The 26,279-nt window shown below is 44.5% G+C and overlaps 1 protein-coding gene across 1 annotated transcript in view; it reads right to left on the reverse strand.

Annotated features, from left to right (window-relative positions):
* LOC115131756 (RNA-binding motif, single-stranded-interacting protein 3-like) overlaps window positions 1–26,279 on the reverse strand; it is a 225,349-nt gene that overhangs the window by 17,795 nt on the left and 181,275 nt on the right. The window contains exons 8-10 of the mRNA XM_029663709.2: window positions 19,851–19,894; window positions 14,761–14,857; window positions 12,242–12,292 (exon numbers count right to left, since the gene is read on the reverse strand). Coding sequence (XP_029519569.1) covers window positions 12,242–12,292; window positions 14,761–14,857; window positions 19,851–19,894 — 192 coding nt within the window. The remainder of the gene's footprint in view (window positions 1–12,241; window positions 12,293–14,760; window positions 14,858–19,850; window positions 19,895–26,279) is intronic.

The raw sequence follows: 26,279 nt of genomic DNA on the forward strand, positions 1-26,279 counted from the left end.
TCTCAGCAAAAAAGAAGGGAAGGCGGGCTGGAGAGAGGAGGGTGGAAGAGGGTAATGGAAAAGCGGGTGACAGGAGAGAGAGAGATTGGGAGATAAGGGAGAGGGATAAACAGAGAGAGAGAGATTGGGAGATAAGGGAGAGAGATAAACAGAGAGAGAGAGATGGGGGATAGAGGAGTGGGGGAGTTAGATGGATATTGGGAGACAGAAAAAGGTGAAGAAGATGGATTGAGGGAGAGACAGGACAGAGCTAAGGATACCTGTAACCGATTCAGCGGCTGACAATACTTTTATAATGGGAAACGGAGAGTAACGGAAGGGCTTAATTCACAGACGTGTCGGGGAGAGTTAAGCCGATTTATGATTTCGATTTTCTGTGTTTGCGAGAGTGTGTGTGTGTGTGAGTCTGTCTGTCTGTGTGTGTGTGTGTGTGTTTGTCTTTGTGAGTCCAAGGAGATCCAGCAAAAGAGATGAGAATGATTTGTCTAGTTTGTGTGTGTGTGTTTGTGTGTGTGTTTAAGAATGATATACTAGATAATATATATTCATGAGAATCTGATATGTATGAGGACGTGTTTTTGAGTCTATATTCAATTACTGTTTGTGTCTGTGTGTGTGTATGTCATACTGACGGTGTATGACATACACACACACACACTAGGTATGACATACACACACACTCAGTATGATACACACACACACTCAGTATGACATACACACACACTCAGTATGATACACACACACACTCAGTATGACATACACACACTCAGTATAATACACACACACTCAGTATGATACACACACACACTCAGTATGACATACACACACACTCAGTATGATACACACACACACACTCGGTATGACATACACACACACACACTCAGTATGACATACACACACACACACACACACACTCAGTATGACATACACATACACACTCAGTATGACGGTGAGATGTCAGACATCAAGGCTGTTAGATGGGCTGTAATGCCCTCGGTCTGTTGTGAATCGGGCTTTACAGACAAACCCCTGATTGAGCTGGCTAACTGTAGAGGCACTGGGCCCCTAATACCAGGATTGCCCACCTTCATAATGTATGTATTGTGCACCACCACCAAAGCACCCGTAGAGGGAAAAAAAGAGGTTAGGCTACTAGTGTTTGGGAAATTGCATAAGTCATTCAGTGATAGTGTGTGTATGTTTATGGTGAGCAGCATGCTATTTCAGATAGTCTTTGTGTGCTGCCTTCCATGGCTGCACCAGGTTCCAAGGCCTCGGGCACCTTTCCAGGCTTGTAAGCCCTAAGACGGGAGGCTGGATTGTGGAGTCTATTTCTCTAATCCACAACATGAATCCCACCTAGGGCTAACAGACAGACAGACAGACAGACAGACAGACAGACAGACAGACAGACGTCTGCCCTTGCTTTGCAGCAGCCTGCCTACAAGACCCCACGTGGTGAAGGCTAAGACACAAGTCTGAGGTACAACAATGACCCACTGTGACAGGATGTGTTGGAATTTTTTTCTTTTGACTACGCCTAGAGATCCCCCCTATCTCGTCCTTAACGAACAAAAACCCAGAGAGGGACCCAAGTGAAACAAAAAAAGACGACGAGACAAACTGAGACACTCTGAGACAAATACAGAGACTATAAGCATTTCTAAAAGATCTTCACACGATACACTACAGCAGTGGGGCTGTATCACACTGAATGATGTGTTAGCGGACACGTCGATGACCCCACAAGTGAACAACAGCCCACACTGTGGCTGTGATATGCTCTGCTGAGACTACCTCACCTCCCCAGATGTCAGCCGCCCTGACCGTCACAGCACTTTTACGACATGTCTCTGACTGTCTCACTGTCCCATGTGAGTGCCTGGAAACTCTGGCGTGGTGATTTACAACGTCGGGGGGGGGGGGGGGTGGCAGCGGTCGCCATGGTAATGGGTACCAAAAAAACAAAACGCTGGCCCGGCGTTCCCTGAAGCAGCCTCCAGAATCTGTGAGGGACAGGGATTGTGTGGGATTTGATTTGAATCTATGTCAGAGCAGTTGATGTTTTATTGAGGTGAGGAAATGGCATGGGGAATGAACACATTTCTCCAAATTCATCTTGTAGAATCAAAATGAAATGTACTGTAAGCGACTCTGACAAAACATGCTGCATTCCACACTACAAGCCAGTAAAACATCAATATCACTAATAATATCAATACTAATCTGATCCCAGATCTGTTTGTGCTTTTGCCTATACACCATTGTCATTATCAAACCAAATGTTCAGCATGACAATTCCATTGGGAGTTGGCAAGAGAGCAAAAACAGATTGGCACCCAGGCTATATCTGTACATCTTCTATACGCCAAACCAACCGTCTACAACTCACATCAACCTTCGTAACCATACTGGCTGGCAGTGACACAGTAGCTGAAGGGAAAACCAGCAGAGCCATTTTACAGAATGGGCGCGCACACAATGAGAGCAGCTCGAGGACAACCGGAGACCAAGCCGAGGCCCAGGCTCAAATTCTGCCAAACGAATCAAATTCATAACATAACGTTCTCCCCCTGAACCAAAGTGTATCATACAGTGGGATGATTCCGTGCTTCCCATGAAGGGAGATAGTTGAGGTTTAAAGTCGCTGCAAGAAAGACCAACTATGGTACCATGCAGAGGGATTCAGTGAATATGGTGTAACTTCTACTGAACAAACATGAAAGACATACTAAAACAGCACACTGGAGTGAGCACATATATCAAGGGTGCATACTGCACATCAGTCACTTGGGAAAAACAACAATGTTGCACTTGGCTAGTTTCTCTGCTGCAGTAGTTTGGCAGAGTGGAGTGTGTGTGTTTGCCTGTGTGCATCTTAATGTGTGTTTGCTGGAGCAGGGGCCATGTGAAGCTGGCTAGGGTTCTAAAGTGTATAAAAATACAAATAAATCCTAAATAAATATATCCTACCGTTAGTGTCAGTTAGTCAAATTTCTGCCCTGCTAGAGCTAGAGCTGCCCCGGTCAACTGTAAGTGCTGTTATTTTGAAGTAGAAACGTCTAGGAGCGACAGCGGCTCAGCCACTAATTGGTAGGCCACACAAGCTCACAGAACGGGACTGCCGAGTGCTGAAGCGCGTAGGGAGTTAAAATCGTCTATCCTTGGATGCAATACTCACTACCAAGTTCCAAACTGCCTCTGAAAGCAATTTCAGCACAAGAACTGTTCGTCGGGAGCTTCAAGAAATGGGATTCCATGGCTGAGCAGCCGCACACAAGCCTAAGATCCCCATGTGCAATGTCAAGCGTCGGCTGGAGTGGTGTAAAGCTCGCTGCCATTGGACTCTGGAGCAGTGGAAACGCGTTCTTTGGAGTGATGAATCACGCTTCACCGTCTGGCAGTACGACGGACGAATCTGGGTTTGGCGGATGCCAAGAGAACACTACTTGCCCCAATGCATAGTGCTAACTGTAAAGTTTGGTGGATGAGGAATAATGCTCTGGGGCTATTTTTCATGGTTTCTGGCTAGGCCCCTTAGTTCCAGTGAAGGGAAATATTAACGCTACAGCATACAATGACATTCTAGACGATTCTGTGATTCCAACTTTGTGGCAACAGTTTGGGGAAGGCCCTTTCCTGTTTCAGCATGACAATGTGCCCGTGCACAAAGTGAGGCCCATACATAAATGGTTTGTCTAGATTGGAGTGGAAGAACTTGACTGGCTTGCACAGAACCCTAACCTCAACCCCATCAAAATCCTTTGGGAATAATTGGAATGCCGACTGCGAGTCAGGCCTAATCGCCCAACATCAGTGCCCGACCTCACTGATGCTCTTGTGGCTGAATGGAAGCAAGTAACCGCAGAAATGTCCCAACATCTAGTGGAAAACCTTCCCAGAAGAGTGGCTATTATAGATGCAAGGGGGGGGGGACCAACTCCATATTAATGGTCATGATGTTTGACGAGCAGGTGTCCACATACTTTTGGTCATGTAGTGTATCTCATTGCACTGGCAGACAATTTTGATTATTTAAACAAAACCAAAAAGTCTTGATAGGGTAAGAAAAATTCTTATTTCATGTTATTTGATCTTAATAAGACATCTTACCAAGACAAATGATCTTAGTGCTCTGGCAGATCATTTTGCTTACTTAAAAAAAGGCTTGAAATAGGCTTGAAGTCAGAATATCTTAGAACAATACAAATTATCTTGATGTATTTTCCGGGTAAGCTATGTCAACTAAAAACTAGTAAATGCGTTTTCTTGGTGAGTGCGATGAACTCAACTCAAGATATTTTTAACTTCATTATCTCAATACAATAATATCTAGGTAACACTAACATTGTTTGCAGTGTAGTCTACTCAACTATCCCAGGTCTGCTGCTGACTGATCTACTGCAGGCATTACTTCACAGCCCAAGTACTGCTGGCAACACCACCCTCCCAGCTGGCATGTACACCACAGCTTCAAAGAACCTCAGTACTGGAAGGGACAGGTGAGAGAGAGAGAGAAACAGAGAGAGAGAGAGAGAGATGAAGAAAGAAAGAGAGAGATGAAGAAAGAAAGAAAGAAAGAGATGAAGAAAGAAAGAAAGAGAGAGAGAAAGAGAGAGAGAGAGAGAGAAAGAGAGAGAGCGAGAGAAAGAGCGAGAGAGAGAAAGAGAGAGAGTGAGACAGGAGAACGAGAAGAGAGAGAGGAGGAGACTGTGAGAGAGAATGATACAGGGAAAGATAAACAGAGAGAGAGAGAGAAAAAGTGAAGGACTGGGAGAGAAAGAAGCGAGTTGAAGCCATTTTTTTTAACGGCAATTGAAAACAAGCTGTCATTTTTCTTTTGAAGTTTTCGCTCTAAGCACTTCTCGTCCAAGGATACACACATTTCTGCAAACTGTTTGTCTTTTCATTTTTCTCTCTCTCCCCATCTCCTAACAAAGCGCAACGCTGACGGATAGAGCACTCAGGCTACGGTTGTCAAACTCAATCTAGTGAGATAAACAAGATACACTGCTGTTTCTACCATGTAACAGCAGCCTGCAAACTCTTGCTCAAAGAACACTTTCAATTCTCACTTATCATGTTAACTCCTTCAAAATTCAAACTGCCACCGACAAGCAGCACACTAGCATACCCGGGTTCACATAGTATTCAAAATCATTTAGTCTAATGTCGTCTGGCACAGGGGTGCAAAAACTGAAGTGATGAACCACCCTTGCTGTCTCTGCCTGCCTAGCCGGCTCCCCTCTCTCCACTGGGATACTCTGCCTCTGGCCCTATTACGGGGGCTGAGTCACTGGCTTACTAGTGCTCTTCCATGCCGATCCTAGGAGGGGTGCATCACACCGTGCCAGATCTTTTGCGCTATACTCGACTTGAGTGGGTTGAATCTGTGACGTGATCTTCTTGAGTAGTTTCGCGCCCCCTTGAGCTCGTGCGGTGGAGGAGAGCTTCGTGGGCTTTACTCAGCCTTGTCTCAGGGTAGTACGTTGGTGGTCTGTTGATATCCTTGTAGTGGTGTGGGGGCGGTGCTTTGGCAAAGTGGGTGGGGTTATATCCTGCCTGGTTTGCCCTGTCTGGGGGTATCGTTGGACGGGGCCACAGTGTCCGCTGACCCCCAACGTCTCAGCCTCCATTATCTATGCTGCAATAGTCTCTGTGCCAGGAAGCTGGGGTCAGCCATGCTCGGTTATGAAAAGCCAACTGACAATTTACTCCTGAGCTACTGACCTGTTGCAACAACTGTGATTATTATTTGACCCTGCTGGTCATCTATGAACGTTTTGACATCTTGAAGAACGATCTGGCCTTAATGGCCGTGTACTCTTGTAATGTCCACCCCGGCACAGCCAGAATAGGAACCCAGGTCTGCGCTCTAGCGTAGTCATTCTGATTGGCTGTGGCAATGTCCTCTCCCTTTACCATGCTCCACCGCCTCCATATTGCGCCAGACACCAGGCGAACACTCCCCCCAGAATGGCCCATTGGTAAAACATGCTGTGCACGCCAACAACTCCAAATTGCAGCACAATCAATCGTTTTAATACTTGGAAGTAGCCCCTGAACGCTAGGCTAGCACGCGCCACTAGTTTAATGTGTTTCATAGGATCGGCGGCACGGGGGGGGACGACCACAATGTGGCCATTGTACAGGAAGAACATAAGTGCAGACATAAGGAGACAGGTTGGGTGGTGGTCGAGTGGAGGGAGGTTGAAGGGGGGGGGGGGGGGCAGCTGAGGTTAGGGCATAGGGGGCGGTCTGGTGGATTGTGGATGCAGCGCCATTGGAACAAGGCCATACGGACAGAGAGAGAGAGAAAGACACACTGGTCTATAGGGAGGGAGCAGAAGGGACGCTACTGTATTTAAACTGTTTTCTTTTTTATTTAACCTTTATATATACAGGTTTTTCTCATTGAGATAACATCTCTTTTCCAAGAGACACCGGGTCAAATAGCAGCACCTACATCTATTATAGGCCATGCCAATAGTCACAATAGAAGACTATAGATTAAGGGACTTACCGATTCCTCATATGGTTTATGTAAGAGCAACACTGACAGCCCACTCAGCATACCCAGCATACTCATCAATCCGTAAAACACGTTCACATGTAAAAACATGTACACACTGTATTTCACGAGCAATCTCTCACACACCTACTATATTAATAAACACACCCATACGGTGCAGTAAACAGCATAAACCACCGACACTAATATTGCACACCTAACCAATCCAATACAGGCAGGCAGGCACACACACACACGCTTTGATCCTCTCCTCTCTGCAGCATCTGTAGCACCAGGGACTCCCGTCCCGTCATGGCGGTTGACTGGCTCGGAGAGGGAAGGAGAGGAGCTGGCTGGGAGGCTGGTGGAGTGGTGCCCCGCTGGGGCCAGATTACATGTTGCTTGTCTCCCAGCGTGGGGGTAACTGAGACGGGGAGGCTAGGTGGTAACGGTCGCAGCAGGGAGCAGCAGTAGGGTAGTAGGTGGTAGGAGGGCTTCTCTATGTATAGTGGTGTTGGTGTTGGTGGTGATGGTAGATCAGGAACTATAGTGTTGAATTGTTCCGGCTTGGCCGGCATCACATATGTACAGTAGTCGTCTTTGATACTGCCTGTGTGTAAATTCTCACTCACTTGGACCCCTAAATGCTCTAAGTCTAAGACATGGCTCTGGAGGACCCACACAGTGCCTTAGGTATGATGTAGTGTATGAAGACCAGTGGGATGGTAGTCCTGTGTAGTTCAGTTGGTAGAGCACGGCGCTTGCAACGCCGGGGTTGTGGGTTTGATTCCCACGGGGAACAAGTATGAAAAAATAATGAAAATGTATGCACTCACAACCCTGGTAAGTTGCTCTGGATAGGAGTGTCTACTAAATGACCGTAATGTAAATGGATGGCTTGGGGATAGATCTTTCTTCAGATCCTCCAGCCTTCAGCTGTCCAAGATGGCACCGGAGGGTAGGGCTGCCATCTTATCGGCTCTTAACCTACCATGCTATTTTGTTTGTTTTTCCCGCGTTGTTCGTAACCTGTTTTGGACATAATGTTGCTGCTACCTTCTCTTATGAATGAAAAGAGCTTCTGGACATCCGAATTGGGAATACTCAACTAAAAATGGATGAGGAGTTCTTCTTCAATGAGTGGGACGCGAGGGATATACTACGGACACTCAACCAGGCCCAGATCCCCGGAATTCACTGGAAAAGGAAACGTAGGCTTTCGCGGAAAGAGACCAGGATGCCTTGTGAGGATCAGGTGAAGAGTGGCTAATCTGCCCCTTGCCTTCCGTTCTGCTAGCTAACGTTCAATCGCTGGGAAATAAATGGGACGAACTGAAAGCACGTATATCCTACCAACGGGACATTAAAAACTGTAATAATCTTATGTTTCACCGAGTTGTGGCTGAATAACGACATTAAGAACATACAGCTGGCGGGTTATACACAGCATCATCTGGTAAGGAACATTTGTAAACAATAGCTGGTGCACAATATCTAAGGAAGTCTCAGGATTTTGCTCGCCTGAGGTAGAGTCTCTCATGATAAGCTGTAGACCACACTATCTACCTAGAGTTTATCATCTGTATTTTTCGTAGCCGTCTACATACCACCACAGATCGAGGCTGGTACTAAAACCGCACTCAATGAGCTGTATTCCGCCATAAGCAAACAGGAAAACGCTCATCCAGAGGCAGTGCTCCTAGTGGCCAGGGACTTTAATGCAGGGAAACTTAAATCAGTTTTACCTAATTCTATCAGCATGTTAAATGTGCAACCAGAGGGGAAAAAAATTCTAGACCACCTTTATTCCACACACAGAGACACGTACAAAGCTCTCCCTCGCCCTCCATTTGGCAAATCTGACCATAGCTCCATAACTCTATCCGACTGATTCCTACTAACAAACAAAAATTAAAGCAGGAAGCACCAGTGACTCGGTCTATAAAAAAGTGTTCAGATGAAGCAGATGCTAAACTACAGGACTGTTTTACTAGTACAGACGGGAATATGTTCCGGGATTCTTCCGATGGCATTGAGGAGTACACCACATCAGTCACTGGCTTTATCAATAAGTGCATCGAGGACGTCGTCCCCACAGTGACCGTACCGACATACCCCAACCAGAAGCTATGGATTACAGGCAACATTCGCACTGAGCTAAAGGCTAGAGCTGCCGCTTTCAAGGAGCGGGACTCTAACCTGGAAGCTTATAAGAAATCCCGCTATGCCCTCCGATGAACCATCAAACAGGCAAAGCGTCAATACAGGACTAAGATCGAATCGTACTACACCGGCTCCAACGCTCGTTGGATCTGGCAGGGCTTGCAAACTATTACATACTACAAAGGGAAGTACAGCCGAGAGCTGCCCAGTGACACAAGCCTACCAGACAAGCTAAATAACTTCTTCTAAGTAGCACTGAAACATGCATGAGAGCATCAGCTGTTCCGGACGACTGTGTGATCATGCTCTCCGCAGCCAATGTGAGTAAGACCTTTAAACAGGTCAACATTCACAAGGCCGCTGAGCCAAACGGATTACCAAGACGTGTTCTCCGAGCATGCGCTGACCAACTAGAAAGTGTCTTCACTGACATTTTCAAACTCTCCCTGTCTGAGTCTGTAATACCTACATGTTTCAAGCAGACCACCATTGCCCCTGTTCCAAAGAACACTAAGGTAACCTGCCTAAATGACTACTGACCCGTAGGACTCACATCTGTAGCCATGAAATACTTTGAAATGCTGGTCATGGCTCACATCAACACCATTATTCCAGAAACCCTAGACACACTCCAATTTGCATACCGCACCAACAGATCCACAGATGATGCAATCTCTATTGCACTCCACACTGCTCTGTCCCACCTGGACAAAAGGAACACCTATGTGAGAATACTATTCATTGACTACAGCTCAGTGTTCAAAACCGTAGGGCCCTCAAAGCTCATCACTAAGCTAAGGACCCTGGGACTAAACACCTCCCTATGCAACTGGATCCTGGACTTCCCGACGGGCCACCCCCAAGTGGTAAGGGTAGGTAACAACACATCCTCCACACTGATCCCCCACACAGGGGCCCTTCAGGGGTGTGTGCTCAGTCCCCTCCTGTACTCCCTGTTCACTCATGACTGCATGGCCAGGCACAACTCCAACACCATCATTAAGTTTGCTGATGACACAACAGTGGTAGGCCTGATCACCGACAACAATGAGATGGCTTAAAGGGAGGAGGTCAGACAACCTCTCACTCAACATGATTAAGATGATGGAGATGATTGTGGACTACAGGAAAAGGAGGACCGAGCACGCCCCCATTCTCATCGAAGGGGCTGTAGTGGAGTAGGTTTATGGTCCTTGGCATCCACATCACCAACAAATTAACATGGTCCAAGCACACCAAGACAGCCGTGAAGAGGGCACGACAAAACCTATTCCCTCTCAGGAGACTGAAAAGATTTGGCATGGGTTCTCAGATCCTCAAAAGGTTATACAGCTGCACCATCGAGAGCATCCTGACGGGTTGCATCACTGCCTGGTATGGCAACTACATAATTACCTCAATTACATCAACACCGGTGCCCCCCGCACATTGACACATTGACTCTGTACCAATACCCCCTGTATACAGCCCCGCTATTGTTATTTACTGCTGCTCTTTAATTATTTGTATTCTTATCTCTTACTTTTTTAGGAATTTTCTTAAAACTGCATTGTTTTTTAAGGGCTTGTAAGTGAGCATTTCACTGTAAGGTCTACTACATCTGTTGAATTCAGCGCATGTGACCTTTAAAATTTGATTTGACTTGAATATCCCTAGTCTGTCACACCCTGATCTGTTTCACCTGTCTTTGTGCTTGTCTCCACCCGGCCTCCAGGTGTCGCCCATCTTCCCCATTATCCCCTGTGTATTTATACCTGTGTTCTCTGTTTGTCTGTTGCCAGTTCGTTTTGTTTATGAAACCTACCAGTGTTTGTTCCCCTGCTCCTGTCTGCTCCTGTCTGTTTCTTGCTCCTGTTTCCTAGTCCTTCTTGGTTTTGACTCTTCTGCCTGCCCTGACCCTGCCTGCCATTCTGGACCCTATGCACCCTACCTGCTCTGGATTACTGACCCCTGCCTGCCTTTAACCTGTCGTTTGCCTGCCCCTGTATTAGAAATAAACTTTTATTTCCCCGACACTGTCTGCATCTGGGTCATACCCGAAACCTGATATACTCTCTGCAAAACACGAGGCTGCATTTTCAGTCCCTCACATTAGTGCAATATTGATAACATGGCAATAGCCTAACACATCACAATGACACGAGTATAAAAAGCTACATACTGCAGTAAAGCTCAGGGCCAGGATGGGAGATTGGATGCAACAGCAGCAGAACCATTAGGAGCTCTGAAAGCATCAGCTCTCATGAACAACTCATACAGGCTGCTCTAATGCACGAGACCAACTAATTGCCTCTTGCCTAAACAAGAGACTAAGTTGTCCTAAGTGGGAATCAGTCGGTTGCATTAAAGTATGTGCTATTATAATGTTATTAATAGCTACTCTGTGTGAAAAATGCATGAAACCAAATGAATGAAACAAAAACAACTATATACACTACTAGTTAGGTATAATTGAGGTTGTATTCTAGCTAAAATGGTTGAGTTTGAGATCTGCTGAACTTGTGGATGATAAACATTTCCGGGTTAATATGACATGAAATGCCGGTCCTGTGTAGCTCAGTTGGTAGAACATGGCATTTGCAACGGCAGAATAGTTGGCTTGATTCCCAGGACCACCCACATGTAAAATGTATGCACACATGACTGTAAGTCACGTTGGATAAAAGGGTCTGCTAAATGGCATATATTATTATTATTATTATAGCATTTTTTTCAGAATTTAGCAGATGCTCTTAACCAGAGCGACTTACAGTAGTGAGTACATACATTTCTGTACTAGCCCCTCGTGGGAATCGAAACCCACAACCCTGGCATTGCAACGCCAGAGCCACATGGGACCTATTAGTAATGTAGGATTAATATAACATGAAACGCTGACTGATATAAGTAGTATTGCAGTACTATTGGAGAATTGAGTGGCCTGGTGGTGGGCCTGGTGTGTTGCAGAGATAGATTGAGCAGAGATAGATTGAGCAGGCTAGCTGGTGTTCTGCTTTGCTAGTTAAATTCTGCTGAGTCACACTACAGTCCACCAAGACCCATAAACTCTGTGTGTTCCCAACCAGAACCACATGTCTGAACACCTAAGAAAGAGCGAATGGACATCCAAGTGGTTATCATGATGGAACGACCAACTTTCATACATCGTTTCCGGTGATTCAAGACAGTAGCGGAGGAATCATTTAGCTATCAGCGATACAATTCGGTTCGGTGCTCGAGTCTGTGGGTGAGTTCCGGCGGTGGTCTGAAAGTGGACTTGCCACAGGAGGAGTTTGAAGACGGAGCATCTACTTTACCAATTCCAATGCTGCCTGATATTAGCTCTAAACACATAGAAAGTGCCTTGGAGGTTGCAACATTCTGAAAGAGTCATAACATTCTGTCCAAAGCGCTCGTAACTCTTCTGGTGAGTTAACCGAATGGCACTGTGAATTTACCGCAAGTGAAAGTAGACATCAGGCATCTTCGACTTCTGTCGACCTCTAACCCAAAAGGTCAAAGGTCCACGTGGGACTGCTAGAGCACACACAGTAAATCACATGACAGAGAGAATGGAAATGCACTTACTGTAGGTTGCATAACGTATTGTTGATGAGGCATCCATGACGTACTCTGGACCTATGAGGGAGACATCAAATGAAACGTCATTATTGACTTAAGGTTAACCATGCCACCTCTTTTCCCTTACAATCAACAGTGTGCAATAACTGGTTTTCTATTGTCACACTATTTCTCTGCATGCTTGTGCCCTGTCCTTTCCCACTGTTACTTCCGTGCCTGGGAAGTGTGGGCGTGTCGAGGTAAGACGAAGCTAACGAGCCTCGGGCCAGTTGAAAACACACAGGCCTTGAATTTGCAGAATTAGGCACAGCGTGTCACGCCACAGGACAAGATGGCTCAACCCAGCTTGGGTCGACAGTGGCAATCCGAATATCGAGGGACAAGGACCCACAAACTAACCCTGAAACAGAAAAAGACCTACTGCTCTATTGGACTGAGTGGGCCATTCAGTTCAACAGAATTCCTGCTGTCGACCGTGAGAGAAGCCACAGTTGAAGAAATGGACCATTTAGATTTGCTGTTGAGGAGTATTAGACAGCTAGTCAGACACACACACACACACACACACACACACACACACACACACACACACACACACACACACACACACACACACACACACACACACACACACACGTCTGCCCATTGATCCTTGGGGAAATGATTGGACTCAACAAAGACAAACAGATGCTAATCTTCCATAAGAACGCCAATCCTCTGAGCTCGTTAAAGCCCATGATTTGGGGCTTGCCTAAACAAGTGAGGGGTTTTTATTGTATAGCACAGAGCCATGATTGTTTGTTTCCTCCTCACGATGTTTGTTCTCGAGACAACAGGAAGAAAAAAAGAGAGATGAGACCAAAGCTTTGTTCCCTAATCGTCCATCTTTAGAATATTTCCACGTGACATCAACAAGATTAAACCTGCGTGTGCTTTTAAATGTTTTGACTTGAGATTGATTGTTTATTTTTATTTTTTTAAACAAATTATTATTATGGATGCATTAGTAGCAGCAGTGATGACTTAATAAGAAGCAGGTACATTGTGTGACTGACTATGTTGTCCAGTGGTCTAGTCTGAGGATGTCTGTCTACCTCTGGCTGACGCTGCCCTGAGCTTGTGTTTGATATTAAGGCAGCCAGAACACAGCAGGGCAGACCGCATGGCTAGACCAGGAAGCGGATGGATTGTCCACTGTCACGTGACAAAGTAATCAGGATGTTTTCCCAGCGTACACAGTCCAAAGACAAACAGCCCAAAGAAAAACAGTCCAAAGAAAAACTGACATTTGGCGAATTAGCCATCGTTTTAATTTGTTTGTTATTTCCAGTAGATAAATACAATTGTAAAACACACAATTCAATAATCAATCAATTATCTGCATCTGAGCAGATTATATGTAATAGTAGCCAATAAAAAAAGTGCAAAAGGCTTCATATTTTCTATCACAAAGAACTGAAATCATATAATTTTGGCCACAAGTGATTCCTTTGTCTCATACCGTATGCTTTGCTTCCTGCCTGCTCTACTCTTTGTACTTGAGCAGAAGATGGAGGACTCACCTTGCCTGTAGCTGCCTGGCTGAAGGGCAATATTATCAGGAAGTGGTCGTGGCCAATATTGAAACTGTGAGGATTAATATTCCTCAAAAGCCAGGCCATTGTTTTTGATAAATCAATTTGGGAAGCCTTCGGAACGCGGATTAGCACAGCGCTCCAGCCCACTTCTCACCCCAGCACTGGACCTGAGTTTTAATCAGACATTTCTGAAAGGCGGACAAGCCAACCTTCACCAACTAACCCCCTTCCCTCTCTCTTTCCTTCTCCATCTTTATCTCTCTCTCTCTCTCTCTCTCTCCCTATCGCTCTCTCTCCAGTGCTCTCTCTTTCTTGCTCTCTCACTCTCTCATTCAATCTCTCTCACTCTCTCGTTCCATCTCTCTCTCTCCCTGTCGCTCTCCCTCTTTCTGCATTCTAATCAGCCTCAATGATAAACAGCGATTGCTCTCGGGGGAAAGTGGAGGTGAACTGAACAGTGTCTCTTCCCTTCTGCTTGTTGCAGTCAAACATCTGGAGGTGCTTGAAATTGTGCCTGTTTAGAAATGGAAACGCTCTGTTTCACATGGTTCCAGGGATCAACTGGGATGCAAAGTGTGGAATTCAGTTAGCAGGAAAAAGGGATGTAAAATTACTATGACAGCTTGAAAAAGCTTGAAAAGCACAACAGGGTCAGGACAGCGAGGGAGAAACTGTTTGTTTTTTCCCAACACTCTAATTCCTAACGGGCGTTGCTTTTCTCTTTCCCCCCCCCCCTCAGTCTATTTCCTGCTCATTTTTCGGTCGAGACTTTCCGTCTATTGTGTTTTCATCCCAGCGTCGTTGGCAAACCAATGAGGAAAGCTTCAAAGTTACGAATCTCCGAGAGCCTCTTGCTGTTTTCCAGCCCCACAGCTTGCCCATCTCCCAGCCAGTCCCCAGCCACCCCACGGTTATCTCCCTCTGGGTACACTACAGTACACCACTCACCTGATATGTGGAGACGGGGGAAGCAGCGATGAAGGGCGTGATGGACGTCTGTGCGATCATGCGGTTGGTGGCGATACTGTAAGGCGAGGTGTAGAACCTGAGGACGAGAGAGGAAACAGAGCAGGTGAAAGGGAGGTCAGACCCTGGGTACTGGGTACTGGATGACACTATAGATCTCCATGCATTACAACTGTTTGCATTGAAATATCAGGATGATCATGGTTATTAAGTGCCTATTAAGGTTTAATTAAAATGATAGGTTAGGGAACTACTGTTTCCAAAAGCTGATTGGGAATTAACATTCATTTATAGACACCAGTATGTGAGGACATTTTTGTGTGTTTCCGCCTTTTTATGTACTAACCTCTAATTGAACCATATGAAATCTTTTCCACACATATTCCTCGAGCCAGTCCATCTCCACATAAGGACTGGAATGAACCCATACAACAGATAACAATCTCTCTACTAAAATACCTTTTATGTCCATTGATCCATGCACACCAATAAACACACCCACATAGTCGTCTATGGTCAGTCTTTGAGGGCCGCACAGACATGTGGGTAGCTCTTCATTGTCTTGTTTCATCCTTTTGCCTGCTCAAATCAAACACCACGCAATATATTGTGTTTCGTGGGGGCGCATAAAAGTTTCACGAAGCGTCTTATGGCTTCTCGATTGAAAAGTCTGGTTTTATCAGGTCAACAAATGGAGCTTTGTCGTCGCATAAAAAATGTGTGTCTGTGTTTTCGCCCCGAGCAATAAGGCTATACCATGTTGGCTGGCTTAGGCTGATGGCTGACTTCAATCCACAGTGTTTGGGAAAACTCAATGCATTTAAAGAAGGCTATTCCAAAGTGTTGAGTTTGGCTCTTGGGGAAAGAGCTGGCGGGCTACTTTAACATCCCTGGGTGTCATTTTTATCCCCTCGCTGGTTAAGTGCAATGTTATACCACTGCTCTGTTGGTAGAGCCTGGTGCTTACAACGCCAGAATATGGGGTTCAAGTACCCTTATGTAAAATGTAAGTCACTTTGGATAAAGGCGTTTGCTAAATGGCATGTATTATAATTATATATTATGATACAACTATCATGTGTGGGCTTTGTACAAAGGATACATATACAGTAACAGTCAAAAGTTTGGACACACAGTTGATGATTCAAGGGTTTTTCTTTAGTTTTACTATTCTCTACATTGTAGAATAATAGTGAAGACATCAAAACTATGAAAAAACACATATGGAATCAGGTAATAACCAAAAATAATACAAATAAATATATATATTTCAGATTCTAGTAGCAACCCTTTGCCTTGATGACAGCTTTGCCCACTCTTGGCATTCTCTCAACCAGCTTCATGAGGAATGCTTTTCCAAGAGACTTGAATGAATTCCCACATATGCTAAGCACTGGTTGGCTGCTTTTCCTTCACTCTGCAGTCCAACTAATCCCAAACCATCTCAATTGGGTTGAGGTCGGGTGATTGTGGAGGCCAGGTCATCTGATGCAGCACCATCACTCTCCTACTTGGTCAAATAGCTCTTACACAGCCTGGAGGTGTGCTTTGGGTCATTGTTGGGTTGAAAAATAAATGATAGTCCCACTAAGCGCAAACCAGTAGGGATGGCATATTGCTGCAGAATGCTGTGGTAGCCATGCTCGTTAAGTGTGCCTTGAATTCTAAAATAAATCACAGACAGTGTCACCAGCAAAGCACCCCCACATCATCACACCTCCTCCATGCTTCACGGTGGGAACTGCACATATGGAGATCATCCGTTCACCTATTCTGCATCTCACAAAGACACAGCAGTCGGAACCAAAAAAGGACAGATTTCCACCGGTCTAATGTCCATTGCACATGTTTCTTGGCCCAAGCAAGTCTCTTCTTCTTAATGGTGTACTTTAGTAGTGGTTTCTTTGCGGCAATTCAACTATGAAGGCCTAATTCACACAATCCTATCTGAACAGTTGATGTTGAGAAGTGTCTGTTACTTGAACTCCGTGAAGCATTTATTTGGGCTGCAATATAAGGTGTAATTAACTCTAATGAACTTATCGTCTGCCACAGAGGTAACTCTGGGCCCTTCCTTTCCTGTGGCGGTCCTCATGAGAGCCAGTTTTATCATAGCGCATGATGGTTTTTGCGACTGCACTTGAAGAAACTTTCAAAGTTCTTGAAATGTTCCGGATTGACTGACCATGTCTTAAAGTAATGATGGACTATTGCTTCTCTTTGCTTATTTGAGCTGTTCTTGCCATAATTTTTATTTGACCAAATAGGGCTAACTTCTGTAAACCACCCCTACCTTGTCACAACACAACTGATTGGTTCAAACACATTAAGAAAGAAAGAAATTCCACAAATTAACTTTTAACAAGGCACACCTGTTAATTGAAATGCATTCCAGGTGACTGCCTCATGAAGCTGGTTGAGAGAATGCCAATAGTATGCAAAGCTGTCATCAAGGCAAAGGGTGGCTAATTTGAAGAATCTCAAATATAATATATATTGTGATTTGTTGAATACTTTTTTGGTTACTACATGATTCCATATATATTATTTCAGAATTTTGATGTCTTCATTATTATTTTACAATGTAGAAAATAATTTAAAAAATAAATAAAAACCCTGGAATTAGTAGCTGTGTCCAAACTTTTGACTGGTACTGTAATTATAAAATTGAAAAGCCTTACTTACAGTAGATTCTGTATTTCTATCTTCAACACTATTCCTGAATTAATTTTATGCGTTGAAATCTTGGATTAAAATGACTAACAATGACTTGAACTAGAGGTGGAATAAAAAAAAACATGACCTGAAAATGCCAAGGAAATACAGGCTTTAAAGGCCCAGTGCAGACAAACACTTTTCCTGTGCTTCAGCCACACCCTTTGCTGACAGATGTATAAAATTGAGCACACCGCCATTCATAGACAAACATTATATAGGTGGCACCGTCATAGGATTCCACCTATCCAACAAGTCAGTTCGTCAAATTTCTTCCCTGCTAGTGCTGCCCCGGTCAACTATAAGTGCTGCTATTGTGAAGTGGAACGGTCTAGGAGCAACAACTGCTCTGCGAAGTGGTAGGCCACAAAAGCTCACAGAACGGAACTGCCGAGTGCTGAAGCATGTAGCGCGTAAAAATAATCTGTCCTCGGTTGCAACACCCACTACTAAGTTCCAAACTGCCTCTGGAAGCAACGTCAGCACAATAACTGTTTGTCTGGAGCTTCATGAAATGGGTTTCCATGGCCGAGCTCGCCGCCATTGGACTCTGGAGCAGTGGAAAAGCGGTCTCTGGAGTGATGAATCACGTTTCACCGTCTGGCAGTCCGACAGACGAATCTGGGTTTGGCGGATGCCAAGAGAACGCTACCTGCTCCAATGCATAGTGCCAACTGTAAAGTTTGGTGGAGGAGGAATAATGGTCTGGGGTTGTTTTTCATGGTTCGGGCTAGGCCCCTTAGTTTCGGTGAAGGGAAATCTTAACGCTACAGCATACAATGACATTCTAGACGATTGTGTGCATCCAACTTTTTGGCCAACAGTTTGGGGAAGGCCCTTTCCTGTTTCAGCATGACAATGCCCATATACGCAAAGCAAGGTCCATACAGAATTGTTTTGTCAAGATCAGTGTGGAAGAACTTGACTGGCATGCACAGAGCCCTAACCACAACCCCATCAAACACCTTTGGGATGAATTGGAACGCCGACTGCGAGCCAGGCCTAATCGCTTAACATCAGTGCCCGACCTCACTAATGCTCTTGGCTGAATGGAAGCATGTCCCCGCAGCAATGTTCCAACATCTAGTGGAAAGCCTTCACAGATGTGGCTGTTATAGCAGAAAAGGGGGACCAACTACATATTAATGAACCATGATTTTGGAATGTGATGTTCGACGAGCGGGTGTTCACATACTTTTGGTTATTATTAGCGGCTTGTGTCTTTTTTAATATCAAGGAGTATTTTCACTTTCTCTGGTGATAGGCATAACAACATGAATTGGTGCATGAGGCAGAAATAACACAATAAGTGTGAGTTTCGCCATCAGCTGGAAGACTGTGTCCCCATTTCTCAGCGGAGGGAGGGAGAGCAGAGGGAGGGTGAGTCGGGTGAGAAGCAGCCTCACCGCTGATCCCTCCCTCCCTCAGACTGACCATCAGATGCAGGCCACCAGCCCAGTAAGAAAAAATAAGCAAATGATTGTGCTCACTCAGCTGTGCCTCACAAGTAACACAACAAATGATCTATTACTAGTGTGATCATATACCAACATTGGCAGGGCAAGATGCAGTGATAATGTATTGGGCCTATAGCCTACTGCACACACCTCATTGCTTCAGAACAGTTTTTAATTGGTTAATGTGGCATAGACTTATGTTATTTAAGTCATGTCACAAAAAAAACTGAGCGGTAGATCCCGGCTTGCATTATGACTCGGGAAAGTGATCTCGACTCAGACAAGGTTGGTGACCACTGACATAGAGCTATTGTCACTGACTAGTCTTGAAGTCTTGAAGTAATCTCAACATACTGCAATCATACAGTATATTCTCCATTTAATGTATCTACACACCACTCTTGCAAATCTACTAAATGGTCACTGTGCTATTCTCCATGTTTCCTCTAACTTAAACGTTGATGTCGGGCCTCATAATTACAGCGTACCGTTACGGTCCTAAAATGGCCAGTGCTGTATCTAATGAGATGCTATTCATTCACCCAGTCTTATTCCAGGGTCATTGAGATAAGTGCTTCAGGAAGCAGGGAGTGAGGGAGAAGCTTCCTGTCACAGACTGAGGCCACATTGAGATAGGACGGAACTCAAGGCTCTCCTCCCCTTCCTGTTACAGCACACAGCGAAAAATAGAACACTTTGTTAGGCCATTCATTTCCATGGCACCCCTTAGTACACCGACACGGAAGGCACGCATACACACACACAATCAGAGTCACAGACAAAGGGACAGGAACACATGCAGGCAACCAGGCATGACAGCATGCAGGCACGCACGGACAAACACCCGAGACCATTCACCACTGCATCTCTTAAAGATTCTTTAAATAGATTGACTCTTACCCATTCTGCATAGCAGCAGGATCATATGTTAACTGCATACCAGTCTGCAACACAAGAGAGACGAGACATATCACAGGTTAATCATTGAATTTCAAATTCAAGTCAGCATAATGAACAGGTTTTGAGAGATAGGAAACAGAAAGGGATTTCGATACACTTTATGCATGTGGGACAATGATTGACGCAAGCCTTTTAGAGACAGAGAGGTGGAGACAGAGAGAAAGAAGAGAGGAATGACGGTGAGTGTATGCATGAAAGTGTGTGAGGTCCTCTTTCTCACCCTCTCTCGTTTCGTTCCCATCTCTCTCTTTTCTCTCCCTCTCTCCCTGCAACCTGTCATCTGCATTCCTGAAGTCTCTCTCCCAGAGGAGGCCTAATCCCATTTATTTTAACTGGAACCTGCTGACGACAGCAGATTTCATCAGCACGCTTTCCAGCTTTCTCCCTGTCCCCATCTCTCTCATTCTCCCCCCCCCCTCTCTTCCCCTCTCTGTCTTTCTCTCCCCTACCTCTTTCTCTCCATACCTCTTACTCCCTCATTCCTTCAGGAGGGTTGTGTGAGCTAAAAGGCAGGAATGACCCTCAGGAAGTAGGGGGGATCAGTGTACATGGACATCACCCACGTGAGTGAGGGAGAAACAGAGATCCAATGAACACAACACCGGATGCATAAGCCCTTAGTGACACGGTCACTGCGGATGTGTGCGGTATTAGCATAATATACAGTAGGCCTGTGTGTGGTCATTCATGTGAGTGTGTTTGAGTGTGAGTATGAGTGTTTGCATTTGAGAGATGTTTGAGTGTTGGGGGGGGGGGGGGGGGGTCTGCATTTGATAGTATGCATGTGCACATATATACAGTTAACGTCTGAAGTTTACATACACCTTAGCCAAATACACTTAAACTCAGTTTTCCACAATTCCTGACATTTAGTAAAAATTCCCTGTCATAGGTCAGTTAGGACTTCATTTTAAGAACATGAAATGTCAGAATAGTAGTAGAGATAATGATTTATTTCAGCTTTTATTTCTTTCATCACATTCCCAGTGGGTCAGAAGTTTACATACACTCAATTAGTTTTACATTACATTTACATTTAAGTCATTTAGCAGACGCTCTTATCCAGAGCGACTTACAAATTGGTGCTTTCACCTTATGACATCCAGTGGAACAGCCACTTTACAATAGTGCATCTAGGTCGCTAGTTATGGGTAGCATTGCCTTTAAATTGTTTCTCATGGTCTGAGAGTCTTTAGGTGCTTTTTGGCAAACTTCTAGTGGGCTGTCATGTGCCTTTTTACTGACGAGCATCTTCTGTCTGGCCACTCTACCATAAAGGCCAGAGATGGTTGTCCTTCTGGAAGGTTCTTTCATCTTCACAGAGGAACTCTGGAGCTCTGTCAGAGTGACCATCGGGTTCTTGGTCACCTCCCTGACCAAGGCCCTTCTCGACCTCATGGCTTAGTTTCAGTGGGACATTATATAAACAGGTGTGTGCCTGTTTATACAATGATGTCCAACCCATTGAATTTACCACAGGTAGACTCCAATCAAGTTGTAGAAACAACTCAAGGATGATAAATGGAAACAGGATGCATTTCGAGTCTCATAGCAAAAGGTCTGAATACTTATGTAAATTAGATATGTTTTTATTTTTAATACATTTGCTAAAATGTCTAAAAACCTGTTTTTGCTTTGTCATTATGGGATATTGTGTGTAGATTAATGAGGAAATACAATTATTTGATCCATTTAAGAATAAGGCTGTAATGTATCAAAATGTGGAAAAGGTAAAGGGGTTTGAATACTTTACAAATGCACTGTGTATACAGTATACATACGCTGGACAAAAATGTAAACGCAACATGCAACAAATTCAACGATTTTACTGAGTTAAAGTTCATATAAGAAAATCATTCAATTTAAATAAATTCATTAAGCCCTAATCTATGGATTTCGCATGATTGGTCAAAGGCGCAGTCATGGGTGGGCTTGGGAGTGCATAAAGCCCACCTACTGGGGAGCCAGGCCCAGCCAATCAGAATGAGTATTTCCCCACAAAAGGGCTTTATTACAGAAAGAAATACTCCTGCTATCCGTGTGACTGGTCTCAGATGATCCCACAGGTAAAGAAGCCAAATATTGAGGTGATGGACTGCTGTGGTTACACATGGTCTACGGTTGTGAGGCCAGTCGGATGTACTGCCAAATTCTCTATAACAATGTTGGAGGCGGCTTATGGTAGAGAAATTAACATAAAATTATCTGGCAACAGCTCGGTTGGACATTCCTGCAGTTAGCATGCCAATTGCACGCTCCCCCAAAACTTGAGACATCTGTGGCATTGTGACAGAACTGCACATTTTAGAGTGGCCTTTTATTGTCCCCAGCACAATGTGCACCTGTGTAATGATCATGCTGTTTAATGAGCTTCTTGATATGCCACACATGACAAGTGGATAGATTATATTGGCAAATTTGAGAGAATTAAGCTTTAATTTCAGCTCATGAAACATGGGACCAACACTTTACATGTTGTGTTTATATTTTTGTTCAGTATATGTGCCTGTATGTTCCACTGACAGGGAGTCTGTGTACTGGTATGTGTCTGAGTTAGGGTTGAATATTTTCCCAGTATTTTACAAATGTTCCATCCTGAGAATAAATCATTTTTCTCCCGGGTAACCCGGTATTTCCCGCCAAAAGTGTCATTCAAAGCATTATAAAGCGTATAAATAGACTTATGTCTGGATTAGAGGTTGACCGATTATGATTTTTCAACGCCGATACCGATTATTGGAGGACCAAAAAAAGGCGATAGCGATTAATCGGCCGATTTTTTAAAATATATTTGTAATAATGACAATTACAACAATACTGAATGAACACTTTTAACTTAATATAATACATCAATAAAAATCAATTTAGTGCAATATGTGCCATGTAAAAAAGCTAACGTTTGAGTTCCTTGCTTAGAACATGAACATGAGAACATATGAAAGTTGGTGGTTCCTTTTAACATGAGACTCAATATTCCGAGGTTTTAGGTTGTAGTTATTATAGGAATTATAGGACTAATTCTCTCTATACCATTTGTATTTCATATACCTTTGACTATTGGATGTTCTTATAGGAACTTTAGTATTGCCAGTGTAACAGTATAGCTTCCGTCCCTCTCCTCGCCCCTACCTGGGCTCGAACCAGGAACACATCGACAACAACCACACTTGAAGCAGCGTTACTCATCGCTCCACAAAAGCCGCGGCCCTTGCAGAGCAAGGGGAACATCTACTCCAAGTCTCAGAGCGAGAGACGTTTGAAACGCTTTTAGCGCGCACCCCGCTAACTAGCTAGCCATTTCACATCGGTTACACCAGCCATTAGGCTGATAGGCTTGCGAAGAGCTGCTGGCACGAAGAGCTGCTGGCACGAGCCTGCTGCTGCCTGCACCGCTCAGTCAGACTGCTCTATCCCAGAAATATGAGCCTTTGGTCATTAATATGGTAAAATCTGGAAACTATCATTTCGAAAATAAAACGTTTATTATTTCAGTGAAATACGGGTGGCATCTAAATATTCTTGTTACATTGCACAACTTTCAATGTTATGTCATAATTACGTAAAATTCTGGCAAATTAGTTCGCAATGAGCCAGGCAGGTGGTTAGAGCGTTGGACTAGTTAACTGTAAGGTTGCAAGCTGACAAGGTGAAAGTACATGAGGTGTCTTTCTGCCCCTGAACAAGGCAGTTAACCCACTGTTCTTAACTGACTTGCCTAGTTAAATAAAAAGGTATACAAATATATATATATATTTTAAATCGGCAAAATCGGCGCCCAAAAATACCGATTTCCGATTGTTATGAAAACTTGAAATCGGCCCTAATTAATCGGCCATTCGACCTCTAGTCTGGATTTGATTAAAGCTTTGATAAAAAATGTAAGCCTGATGCTACTGGAGCCTGATGAGCCATACATTAAATACATTTTATGAGCTCTACATTTAAGACATTTAACGTGCGCAAGCCCAAAAAAGACCAAATGATTGTGCCATTATCCAATACATACAGTATATGATAGGCTCCTACTGCACATTAAACATGACAGCAAAACACAAGATAGATGTAGCTAGTTCTATGCTCTATTGGGTAAATGAACGAAACTAGCACTCGTAGGCTAATCTATTTGAGTGTAAACTGTATTACCGTACGGTATTGTATTATACTGTACTATATGGACTGGAAGTACACACATTGTTCAAACCATGATAAAGCAGGGAGAGAACATGCGATTCCATACTGAGACGGCTGTCTTGTCCCCACCCTGAGCGTTGATAATTCATCACGCAGAGAAGCCAGATTTAGACATTGCATATCATTTAACAGTTCCATTTCACACCATGCTGTTCATATATATAATTTATTGTAATTTAAGGGTTTCTGGCAGTTTTTCATCCCGGGAAAAGAGAGTGGTTTTGGGTGGTAAATCCCAATAAATCTTGGTTCCCGCCATTCAACCCTAGTCTGAGTGTATGCATCTGCATGTGCATCACGGTATGTAATGCACTGCATGGTTCACTGTGTGCGTGAGTCTATATGTTCATGTCTGTGTGTGTATGCGTCTGCCTCTGTCTGCATGCCCAAGTCTATGTGTCTGCATCTGTCTGCATGCCCAGGTCTATGTGTCTGAATGTCTGCATGCCCAGGTCTATGTGTCTGCATCTGTCTGCATGCCCAGGTCTATGTGTCTGCATCTGTCTGCATGCCCAGGTCTATGTGTCTGCATCTGTCTGCATGCCCAGGTCTATGTGTCTGCATCTGTCTGCATGCACAGGTCTATGTGTCTGCATCTGTCTGCATGCCCAGGTCTATGTGTCTGCATCTGTCTGCATGCCCAGGTCTATGTGTCTGCATATGTCTGCATGCCCAGGTCTATGTGTCTGCATCTGTCTGCATGCCCCGGCCTATGTGTCTGCATCTGTCTGCATGCCCAGGTCTATGTGTCTGAATCTGTCTGCATGCCCAGGTCTATGTGTATGCATCTGTCTGCATGCCCAGGTCTATGTGTCTGTATCTGTCTGCATGCCCAGGTCTATGTGTCTGCATCTGTCTGCATGCCCAGGTCTATGTGTCTGCATCTATCTGCATGCCCAGGTCTATGTGTCTGTATCTGTCTGCATGCCCAGGTCTATGTGTCTGTATCTGTCTGCATGCCCAGGTCTATGTGTCTGTATCTGTCTGCATGCCCAGGTCTATGTGTCTGTATCTGTCTGCATGCCCAGGTCTATGTGTCTGTATCTGTCTGCATGCCCTGGTCTATGTGTCTGCATCTGTCTGCATGCCCAGGTCTATGTGTCTGCATCTGTCTGCATGCCCAGGTCTATGTGTCTGCATGCCCAGGTCTATGTGTCTGCATGCCCAGGTCTATGTGTCTGCATCTGTCTGCAAGCCCAGGTCTATGTGTCTGCATGCCCAGGTCTATGTGTCTGCATCTGTCTGCATGCCCAGGTCTATGTGTCTGCATGCCCAGGTCTATGTGTCTGCATCTGTCTGCATGCCCAGGTCTATGTGTCTGCATCTGTCTGCATGCCCAGGTCTATGTGTCTGCATCTGTCTGCATGCCCAGGTCTATGTGTCTGCATCTGTCTGCATGTGCTTCAGTGTGTGTATGTGTTTATATTTGTGTGCCAACACAAAGTATTCACACCCCTTGACTTTTTCCACATTTTGTTGTGTTACAGACTGAATTTAAAAACAGAGATGTGTGTAGGTGTCACGCCCTGGTCTAAGTATTTTGTGTTTTTCTTCATGTATTGGGTCAGGCCAGGGTGTGGCATGGGGTTTTTGTATTGTGGTGTGTTTTGTCTTGGGGTTTTGGTGTGTATGTATTGGGATTGTAGCTAGTGGGGTTATCTAGCAAAGTCTATGGCTGTCTGGAGTGGTTCTCAATCAGAGGCAGGTGTTTATCATTGTCTCTGATTGGGAACCATATTTAGGCAGCCATATTCTTTGAGTTGGTCGTGGGTGATTGTCCTTAGTGTCTTTGTTCCTGTCGCTGTGTTAGTTGACAAGTATAGGCTGTTTCGGTTTTCGTTACGTTTATTGTTTTGTAGTGTTTGTGTTATTTCGTGTTTACGTTTGTATGGATCGCAATCTACACGCTGCGTTTTGGTCCGACTCTCCTTCACCACACCTAGAAAACCGTTACAGTAGGCCAGTGATACAACAACACCCCATAATGTCAAATTGGAATTCTGTTTTTAGAAATAAGTATTCTACTCTTTTGTTATGGCAAGCCTGAAAAAAGCTTCAGGAGAAGTCACATAACACGTTGCATGGACTCACTCTGTGTGCAATAATAGTGTGTAACATGATTTTTTTGAATGACTACCTCATCTCTGTACCCCACACATGAAATAATCTGTAAGGTCC

Source organism: Oncorhynchus nerka, linkage group LG7 (genome assembly GCF_034236695.1).
Source record: "Oncorhynchus nerka isolate Pitt River linkage group LG7, Oner_Uvic_2.0, whole genome shotgun sequence".
Lineage (NCBI taxonomy): Eukaryota > Metazoa > Chordata > Actinopteri > Salmoniformes > Salmonidae > Oncorhynchus > Oncorhynchus nerka.